This window comes from Camelus ferus, chromosome 24 (genome assembly GCF_009834535.1).
Source record: "Camelus ferus isolate YT-003-E chromosome 24, BCGSAC_Cfer_1.0, whole genome shotgun sequence".
In the NCBI taxonomy this organism is placed as follows: domain Eukaryota; kingdom Metazoa; phylum Chordata; class Mammalia; order Artiodactyla; family Camelidae; genus Camelus; species Camelus ferus.
Window position 1 is genome coordinate 25319547 of NC_045719.1, and position 10501 is coordinate 25330047.

The following is a 10501-nucleotide window of genomic DNA, read 5'->3' on the forward strand; positions in this document are numbered from 1 at the left end:
ACTCAGGGCAGCTTCTCTGTGGTGGGGAGCTTTGCCACAATCACTTGCTTCTTTGTTTCCATTGGTTTCTTTGTTTCCACCTTACTGCTCAATCTCAGAACTTCAGGTGGGCCTGGTCCTTCAGCATCCATGCAGAGAGAAGGCTGAGCGGGGGTGGGAAACCCACTTGATGGAGAAGAGAGATTGCTGGGAGGGACACTGCGGTGGCCACCATGACACGAGACAATCACACCTTCCGGGGTGAAAGGGAACGAAGACAAGGGAGGGACACAGCAGTGGGACCCCTAGGCCACCTGCCAGGCTTGCTCTCCCTCCACGGCCACCCTGGGGGTCTGGGGGGTGTTGGGCTTCAGCTACGGTGATTAGGTTGAAGGGACTCAAGATAAAGGACCCTCCACCTCCTCACTAGGTTCCAAACGCAGCCCCTCTAAGTCCACCCTCTGAGTTTCTGGAACTCAGCTGGAAGAATACATGAGCAGGCCAGACCCAGAGCCCAAGGTAAACACGACAGGGGTCACGTGGGGTTGTAACCCCGTGCTCAGTGGTCGGGGACTCCTTGCAAATCTGCAGAAATCCCTGTTCCGCCTCATTCCTGGGAGAAACCCCAGATCTCCTCCTGCTCTGTCTGTTCTTCTCTTGAGGCTATTGTCCTGGAGGGATGCAGAGTCCTTGAACCTGGCCCTCCAAACGTACATAAGCAGCCTGTTCAATAAAACAAATTATGCACTTTTTCACATTTGCCAGTTTTTTGATTCCAGAAAGGCTTTGGGACTCATTCTCACATTCTCCTGTGCCCCCACCACTTGGTGGCCCTCTGCTCATGGAAACACGATTTCCCACAATTGCACCCTGCCTCCCAGCTGATCAGAGGGGAGTGTCCCACAAAGACACATGTGTTTGTGAGGATCCTGTCCCCCAGCAGAAAGCCTACTCCTGGAGCGACGGACAAGGATCTGGCCTCCTGAGCCGCTCAGCTCTAATTCAAAGCCTAAAGTGGGGACCCCGAACATTGCTGAATGACTTTCTGAGTCACATGGACTGGAAGGGCCTGATTTTTCTTTCTAGGAATGGAGGTAGCGCAGCGTCCATTTTCAGGGCTGACATTGATGATGGATATAGTTCCCCCCACTGCACCGCAGGAAGGAGGGTCTCTTCCATCCCACAGCTTGGAAACCCAGCCCAGGGGAGTTCTGAAGCAGTTCATTGCTGCCAGGTCCAGCATCCCTGCAGAGTGGCCTCTGCCCCTGAATAAGCCCCTTCCCTGGGCCTTTTCTGCCCTGACACGACCACAGCCCAGGCTGTGCCAGAGATCTGGGGCTCTGCGTGTCCAGGGCACACAGTTGGGACCTGAGCCAGGTGTCCCCTGGGCCTCAAGGGGGAGAGGTCTGCCTCTGCATCAGGGGAATGTGACCCCACATGGCTGGCAGGACACTCTCAATATGGACCTCCAGGAGCCCTGGGAGCAGTTTCCCTGCAGGTGTTAGAAGCCATCATCAGGAGGGCAGGCCCCTCTTTGTGCAGACCATCCCGCAGTGCTGGGCCCACGTGCTGACCACAGAAACCTACATGCCCCCAGGTTACCCCAGGCAACCTCACAACTTCGTCACTTGGTGACCTGGGTACCACGGGCTCATTGGCCATCCCATGAGGGTGGTCCTTGCAGGCATGGTCTCCAGGTGCTCCCGTTAAGAAATCCCCCTGGGTTTCTGTGGTCACAGAGCCCACACCAGAAGATTATAGTCCTGCAGTGACCCCCACAGCAGTCAGCTCCCCTGTGCATGTCCAGGGACAAATGACAGCAAGTTATTGCCAGGAACCGTGATGAACAAGGGGGTGGGGTTCCATACTAAGTTCAGGATCCTGGTAACTCACTCTGCATCCCAAAAAGCATCCATGAGAAATGTGTGTATTGGGATATCTGTGCCCCTAGGAGAGCTGTTCCTGAGGGCTCCTGGGACCCTCCAGCCCCTCTCAAGGTTCTCAGAGCCTGGGTCTAAATTTCTATCTCCCTCCTTTGGTATACGGCCACCTGTGTCTCATGGTCACGGGTCACTTTATTGCATGACTTGGTATGTTCTTAGTGCTCGTCCTCCACCCCTGCACTAGACTCCCATGATGTTCCCACTGACCCTTGGCTCCCTGGGTGGGTCGGGGGCCCGAAGTCTGCACCCTTCACTCCCCTCCTCTACCCCCACCCCTGGGGCCACCCCTAGGTGGACTGGAAGGTGTTTGTAAATGAGTCTTACACAAGGACATGACTGGACAAAGCAGGACCCCACCCCCGGAAAGCACACCTGCTCCCTTCTCTGAAGAGGACCCCACAGCCCCACATTGCCTCCCAGGGGTCTACTCAGGACACAGTCCCCCAGTTCTGGGCAAGGCGTCTCCCTGGAATCCTTGCTTCCAGGAAGAGTCTCTCTCTCCTTCTTCAGAGTTTAGAGTTCTTCCCATGTCCCTGACCACCAAGGTGCCCAGCACAGACGCTTCAGTGACCTGGAGAGACAAGGAAGATACGTGGCCACAGGTCTCACAGGACACACCTGCTGGGACCCCAGGCCAAAGGGCCGTCCTTCTGCCTTCTCAGGTATGGCTCCCTTGGAACCTTTTTGCAGGGGGCCCAAATGGGGAGTGGGGCCCAAAGCAGTTCATGGGGCTCTCTGGGCAGGGAAGACTTGGGCCAGGCAGCCTTGCCTGGTTTCCCTGCTGGGCCACTCTGAAAACCCCCCGCTTCCTCTGGCTGTGGCTGGAGGCCCCCCAAACCTCAGGGCGGGGCCATTTGTCTCAGCCTCCACTGACTCCAAAGCCACTGCTGGCGCTGGCGAGGGGAAAGAGCTTTCGTGCCCTCTTGTGGCCAATTTGCCACAGGTGGATGCTGCGGGGAGTGGGAGAGATAGGTAGCACTTGCTCAGATGTGAGTGGTTAGACAATTTCACACCCTGTCAACTAGCCTTAAACATTGGAAAAAGGACTATCCCGGGAAAGCTGGAAGTTACTTTCAGTAATTTGTCTAAAGATTTCTTTTTTTTTCCCTTAAAGACTCATAAAACCTCTCCCAGGTCATTCCTGGTATGGACCATTATCCATAGATCAATCAGGAAATGCAGGAGGAGAAGGGTGGGGGTGGGGGAGAGGGGAGGGGAGATCAGAGCCCACGGAGAGGAGATGTCCCTCCCAGGAGCCACACACTGGGCAGTGGCTGTTGGCATCCAGCTCTCCTGTTCTCAGGCCCATTTCATCTGCGGGGTGTTTCCAAAAGAAACAATGGAGGAAGGGCCATGGAGAACACCTAGACCTCCCAGAATAGACAGGGGGAGCAGAGTCACCATGCTGGCCCTCCGCTTGGAGACAGACCTGCAGTGGAGACCACAGGTCTTCTGAGAAGCCAGTTTCGATATAAAGGCAGTATGCGCTGGAATACCCAGTTCGAGCGAGTGTTTCATCATAGACATGTAATTTACATAGTTCTCACCACGAAACTCTGTGTTCCCAACACGCTACATGAATGACGGCTTCAACACACATTCATTTCTGAGATGTGAACTAGTGTAGAGCCGCTCTTTCATCCAGCATAAAAGCCATGGTTACACCCAGGGAGATTTACCCAGATTTCTCAGCTGGTTCCTTCACCCAGATTCAAAATAAAGGCAGTTTGTGCTGGGAAAGCCTGTTGGAGCATGTTCAGAGCTGTTTCGGGCTCTGTCACAGCTGGAGGGTGTAAACCCCAACCCCCAGAAAGAGGGGCCAGGACCCCCACCCGCCAGGTTTTGTTGCCTTTGTTGGGGAACCAGTGATCTTTGGGTAATATATTTTGCGGCTGTCTCTAAAAACTGCTTTGAGTTAAGTTTGCATCCTAGTCACCAGTTCCATGGCAACAGAAAAAGCATACCCTACATCCCTTTGCACTCAAATCTTCCCAAAAGAGCAAATATTTGCCCATGAAAATACCAGCTGCTCTTCTAAGGCCCCCTAAATTCCCAGCAGTGTGGGTGGTGCACTCTTGATCAGGGACAGGAGGAGAGGGACCAGCGGTCCTCCGGCAGGCTTGGCCCCGTGTGGAAGCTGCGCTGTGGGTGCGCAGTGGGGAGGGCCATGCAGGGAATGCTGTTTGAGGGGCCTCTGTGCATGCATGCATTATGGTCTGAGGTTTCATACAAAGGCTCCAGGCATCCTAACTGGTCAGATACAGCCCCCACCCTCGGGCTGGAACCACCAGGATCTCAGTACCTGTAACAGGGACAGTGCCCGCTGTGGGTAGAGGTCAGTGGACACTCTGGGGCAGCGATGGTGGTGCTGGGGAAGGCAGGGGATGCAGTGAAGGGTGGAGGGAGCAGGGTCCCTTGCTTGGGGGTGAGAGTTCTTGGGGAGACCACAGAGCATGGCACACACCATCCCCACCCCATACCCCAAATTCCTAGCCCCGCCAACACAGGGGCTGCTCTGTACCCTCTCACCGTGGCTCTCCTGTAAGACCGCACCCAACCCGGCATCTGGCACCCCTGCCCTACCTCCCCTCTTGGGACAGATCCCATCTTCTTGGAAACTGCCCAGCAGCGCGAATTCAAGGCCGGCAGCGGGCCTGGCAGGATCTGCACTTCAGGTGCCCTACCTGGCCAGCCGTGCGTGCCTGGGCTCAGTCCTCTATCTTGCACACCAGTAGCCTGGGTCCACGTCCGGTGCAAGTGTAGGCCGCGGAGCCCAGGCTGAGCCCCGCACACGGACAGGCTGAGGGTGCCCCCACCTCGCTGCCCCGCTGCCCCGCTGCCCTGCGGCCCCGCCCACTGGTGGCAGCACCGCCCCAGCCTCCGGCCGGCGCCACCTGCAGGTCAGGACTTCCGCGCGGCCCCGCCCGCCCGGCCCCGCCCAGCTGCCCATAAGCCTCCCCCCAGCCCCCGTCCTGGCCGCGCCCTGGCTCCCATTGGCTCCGCAATTTCTGCCCTCGCACGTCTAGCCTCGGGAGGACGCAGACGCAAGCGCTAGGGGAGGGCCCCGCGGCATTGCCATGGCTACAGGCGCTGCGCTCCGCGCGGGCCGGCGTGCACTTCTGGGGCGGGCAGCGGGCTCCGGAAGTGTGCAGCTACCCGGGACCATGGCGGTGCTTGCTGCGGGGGATGGCGGCTTGCTCGGCTGGGCGACTAGTTCTGGCCTGGTCAGTTGGCGGCCGACATCCTTTCTTGGGCGGCGTCCCCCAGACGGTAAACGTACTGCCCGCGCCGTTGGCGGGGCCAGTGTTAATGGACCGGGATGTGATCCGGGTTGGTGTGGCTGCCGGGGAGGGTCTGTGGTGCCGGGGAGCTGGTTGGGGCAGGGGGAGGGACAGGGCTGGGGCACAGCCTCGGGCTTTCCTCCCCCTCAGGCACTGGGGCTGGGACCGCGAGTCCGGGTAGCCCTGTGTGGCCGCGGCCTCCCAGAACCCCCGGGAAGGGCAGGCGGAGGACCTGTCTTTTATGAAGCGGGGCCTTATCCGGGTTTTGAAGAGCCCCAGAATCAGATGTTGGAATGGGGTGGTTTATCAGCCTTGTTTATCTGCAGGGAAATTTCAGTTCCATCCAGATTTTGGCTCCTTCGATAAACCTCAGGAATAAGACAAGGGTCAGTGCCGATTAGCAGTTATCTAGGGCTTGACTCAAAATAGACTGTGTGGGGTGTAGGGATGGTAGGTGGGCCCTCCCTCTCAAGGTTGGCAGTCTTCTGGGATTAGAGGCCCCAGTTGAGTATTACATCCTCATCTGCAGTAGTGGAGGTTGTGGGAAATATTAACACAGAGAAGGGAGGGGTGTGGCTGCGGTAACTCATTAAAGAAGCCAGGACCCTTGCCTGGCTCTTGTGTAGGAGAGTGTCGCCTAGGGTAGGGCAGCAGTTATCAACGTGTGTCCGAGGCCCCTGAGATGCAAGACTATTTTCGTAGTAACGCCGGTATGTCACCTGCCTTTTGCACACTCTTGCACTCCCGAGTTTCCTGTGGGGTTTTCCAGGGAAAACCTGGTCTGTGATAGCACAAAACAGGGAATGTAGAGGCAGATAGAATTCAGCTCTCACCAGTCCAAAAGAGATTTGCAGAAATTAAAATCACTGCTATTCTTCTCATTAATGATTTTTGTTTAGAAAAATATACTTATTTTTTGCTTAAGAGTATTAATGGTAACATGTAGTAGGTTGTTATTATTTTTAAGTGAACTCATAAGCATTTTTTGAAGTTCTAATTTAACTTCTAACACAGGAACTATTGATAGATTTAACCCACATGAACAGCAGCCTTTTGGACTCCTCAGTAATTAAGAGTGTACAGGGGTCTGTAGACCAAGAAGCTTGAGAGCCCCTGGAGAACGGGTGCTCAGGTACTAGTCAGGTGCTTAGCGTTGTTAGACAGATGCCAAGATGTCTTCTGCATGTGCTCCCGGACTCGAAGTAATTGGCCACATGGAGATGGGTGGACAATGCCTCCACTATACAAACCAGAAGCTGCTGAACGTGTCTTGAGTCTAGGCCATGTGCTGTGCAGGGATTCCCGTTGTATCTGTTCTATCTAAGCCGGGATTCCTGTGCAGAGGCCTGGCCCTGAAGACCCGCTCTCCTTTGCTCCCTGCCAGGTACCTTCTGTGTGACGTCAACCCTCCAGAGGGCTTCAGCCTCTGTAGGGGCGTCTGTATCCACATCGCCTTCCTCCTGAAGACTCTGCTGAAAAAGGAGGAGTCGGTGCTGGTTCTACCCCCTTGGGGCCGCCTCTACCATTGGCAGAGCCTGGACATCCACCAGATCCGGATTCCCTGGTCTGACTTTTTTGATCTCTCAACTCTCAACAGAACCATCCCTGACACTGAGTACGAACAGTTCATTGCAGGTGAGATGGTGATCGTTTAACTGGGGCCAGACGGTTGTTGTTATGGTTCCGATGTGAACATCGGGCCGTCTTGCTTTGGGCTTGTCAGTCTGCTTAGGGGTCCTGCTCATGTTTCCCGCACTGCAGGTGAATTTGGTCTTTCCATAGTTTTTCTCAGGAAATAGATCTGAAGTGTATGAGCTCTGTGTTCCCTCCCCTCTGAAAACCCTGGCCTCCTGGTGAGATGGAGCGGTGACAAGGAGGGCACTGCCACAGAGACCTTGTCCCAGCAGGACTCGCTCCCTGGGCAGTAAGGGCCATTCTTACCTGAAGGAAAACACGATGTGTGTGTAGCATGGGCCACGTGCTGGAGAAGGTATGTAACCTCTCATTCATTATAATTTGGTCCTGCTCAAGCTTCCCATTTTATTTATGTAAGAGGTAAGATTTGAAGATTTTCTTTGAATAAAGGTATTTAGAGCTTATCTTTTTTACATTGAAATGTGGTTGATTTACAATGTTTTGTTAGTTTCGGGTATACAGCATAGTGATTCAGTTGTACATATACATAGTCTATTCTTTTTCAGGTTCTTTTCCATTATAGGTTGCAAGATACTGAATATTTGCCCCTGTGTTCTGCAGTGAATCTTGTTGTTTATTTATTTTACATATAGCAGTTTGTAATTGTTAATCCCAAACTCATAAGTTTGTTTTCTAAGTCTGTGAGTCTGTTTTTGTTTTGTAAATAAGTTCATTTGTATCATTTTTTAAAATTCCACATATAAGTGATATCATAGGATACTTGTCTTTCTCTGTCTGAGTTATTTCACTTTAGTGTGATAATCTCCAGGTCCATCCATGTTGCTGTAAATGGCATAATTTCCTTCTTTGTTATGACTGAGTAATATTCTTTTATATCTAAATACTACATCTTTATCCAGTCAACTGTCAGTGGGCGTTTAGGTTGCTTCTATGTCTTGGCCATTGTAAACAATGCTGCTGTGAACATTGGGGTGCAGGTATATTTTGGAATTAAGTTTCCCTCTGGATATATGCCCAGCAGTGGGATTGCTGGATCAAATGATAAGTCTTTTTTTAGTCTTTTGAGGACTCTCCATACCATTTTCCACAGTGGCTGCACCAAACTACATTCCCACCAAAAATGTAGGAGGGTTCCCTTTTCTCCACAGCCTCTCCAGCATTTATGGTTTGTGGATGTTTGAATGGTGGCCATTCTGACTAGTGTGAGATGATAACTTATTGTAGTTTTGATTTGCATTTCTCTGATAATTAGCGATATTGAACCTTTTTTTCATATGCCTATTGGCCATTTATATATCTTCATGGGAGAATTGCTTGTTTAGTTGTTCTGCCCATTTTTGGATTGGGTTGTTTATTTTTTTCTTATTAAGTCGTATGAACTATTTATATAGTCTAGAAGTTAAGCCATGTTCAGTCTCATCTTTTGCAAATATTTTCTCCCATTCCATAGGTTGTCTTTTTGTTTTGCTTATGGTTTCTATTGCTGTGAAAAAGCTGATAGGTGTAATTAGGTCCCATTTGTTTATTTTGGCTTTTATTTCTGTTGTTTGGGTGGATTGCCCTAGGAAAACATTGCTGAGATGTATGTCAAATAATGTTTTGCCTATGTTTTCTTCTGAGAGGTTTATAGCGTCTTGTCTAATGTTTAAGTCTTTAAGCCATTTTGAGTTTGTTTCTTTTTTTTTTTTTTTTGCGACTCTATTGTATGCTTTCGATTTGTGGTTACCTTTTTTTCAAGTATATCAACCCATTACTATATCTATTTCCTTTAGACTGATAATCACGTAGGCTCCAACACATCCTAAAAATAATGAGAAAAAAAAAAGAGAGAAAAAAATCTATCTTTTCTTGCTACCGTCTCCCATTCCCAACTTTTTGTATTTTGATGTACTTTTTCTTTCTTACATCTTCATGTTTATTGTCTTGTAACACGTTATTGCATTTCCAACTATGGTTTCCCATTTCTATAGCATCCTGCTTCCTTTCAGTTCAGAGTAGAACCTTTTAATGTCTCTGTTTGGTTCAATAATGCTGAATTATCTCCCCTCCCCTCCGCGCCTCTGAATCCTGAGTCCAGGGAAGCCATACCATCCTAGCCTTCATCGGTTCTGGGAAAGCAATCTTCAGAGTGGGAAAGGAAACATTGAAAAATAATATTCTGTGTGTTGCTTTCTACCCTTGCCCAGAGAGTGAGAATCACCTCGGAAGGCGGAGGAAGAAAGTTGGAGGTGCGGGGCACAAAGTCTTTTCTCCTTTTGCTACTGAAAAAATGATTGCTTTTGTAATTAGTGATGATGCCCTTTAAATTGGTGAGATCGAGATTCCACAGCTTCAGCGCCTGTGAATAACCAGCCGGGAGAAGCTCTCCAGGGCCCCTGCAGTGGGAAAGGCAGCCCCTCTGAGCACCTGTTGTTCTGTATTCTTCCTGCCTCCACACGGGTTCGCTAGGCACCGTGCAGGACGATGCAGTTACCCGAGGTGGAGGACGGGGAGACCCCTGCTGGGTGGAGAGCCACAGGAGCCCACACTTGAAGGACAAAGTGAAGAGTAGTGGGGCGGGCATAGGGGCAGAGGATGGTTGAGACCCAGGATGGTGTCCTGGAGTCCAGCAGGCGAGGCTGGCGGGGCAGATGGGGCCCTGGGGCATGGGCAGTCCTTGAGGGATCTGAAGCAAGATATGAACCAAGAGACTGGATTCGTGTGGGGGTACAGCGCCCCCTGGAGGCCGCGGGGCAGTGCAGCGAGCCCAGGAGGAGCGGGCACTTCCCCAAAGTTGGGTTGACAGGTCACAACCAACTCACTGGGAACCGAGAGGTACCGAGATATTGTTAACTTTTTGTCCCTCTTCCTGGAAAAAAACTGCTTCCTGTTGAATATCCTGTGTCGTTAGTGAGAATTCAAGACATGAAGCAACATTTCCTCAAAAGTCACCCACTGTGTGGTTGTTAGTAAGGGTCAAATGCAAACTTGAATAGATGAAATCAAACATTCATCATCGGATTTTAAAATCCTTTAAAATAAAAATTCTTGCTGTCTTTGTTCTTCATTTCAGGGTTCACTTGGTGATAATAATAGTAACCAAAGCAACAGCAAACCCTTACAGAACTCTGTCCTGCTGTTCCAGGAACTCTGTGTTCACGACAACCCAATGAGGTGGCACTTTACAGGAAGGACAGTCATTAATCACACAGCTAGTAAATGGCAGAGCTGGGACTTGAACCCAAGCTGTCTGGCCCCAGAGCCCCCTCTCAGGCCCTTCACTGCAGCTCATCACTTGGCATGCCCGACACAGGCCAGCATTAAGGAGCAGCGTGACCTTGGCCAAGGCTGCTTCACCGCTTGGTCTCTGTTTCCTCATCTGTAGAATGGGGGTGTGGGCAGTGAACTTCTGTGAGCTCAGTGGTCACTTCCTCCAGCTCTGCTATTCTACTGCTTTGAGTTAATTTAGTAAGTATCTGAGCCTCTGAATGGGCCACGCTGGCGCTTTGCTAGGACCTGGGTTACGGAGAAAAGTAAGATCAGCCTGCTTCTCCAAGGAGCCTGTCTCCCTCCACGGGAAGCAGCTGCGAGGCCCAGGCTCCCTCGCTGGCGGTCGGGGGCTGGGCAGGGAAGTATGATAGAAGATGGAGGCAGAGCCCCTCC

At 51.7% G+C, this 10501-nt stretch overlaps 1 protein-coding gene across 1 annotated transcript; it reads left to right on the forward strand.

Annotated features, from left to right (window-relative positions):
* The first annotated feature begins 4965 nt into the window (after positions 1-4965).
* On the forward strand, positions 4966-10236 carry LOC116659650 (GDP-fucose protein O-fucosyltransferase 2-like). Its single transcript, XM_032467448.1, has 3 exons — positions 4966-5274; positions 6588-6838; positions 9912-10236. The coding sequence occupies exons 1-3, from the start codon at positions 5000-5002 to the stop codon at positions 9923-9925; spliced, it is 540 nt and encodes a 179-aa protein (XP_032323339.1). The 5' UTR covers positions 4966-4999; the 3' UTR covers positions 9926-10236.
* The last annotated feature ends 265 nt before the right edge of the window (positions 10237-10501 follow it).

Bases quoted from the DNA above. Each gene is read 5' to 3' on its own strand.
- LOC116659650 (XM_032467448.1), top strand. From the start codon at position 5,000: ATGGCTACAGGCGCTGCGCTCCGCGCGGGCCGGCGTGCACTTCTGGGG. The intron at 5,275-6,587 runs GTCTGTGGTGCC...GCTCCCTGCCAG, and splicing joins TGGTGTGGCTGCCGGGGAGG to GTACCTTCTGTGTGACGTCA.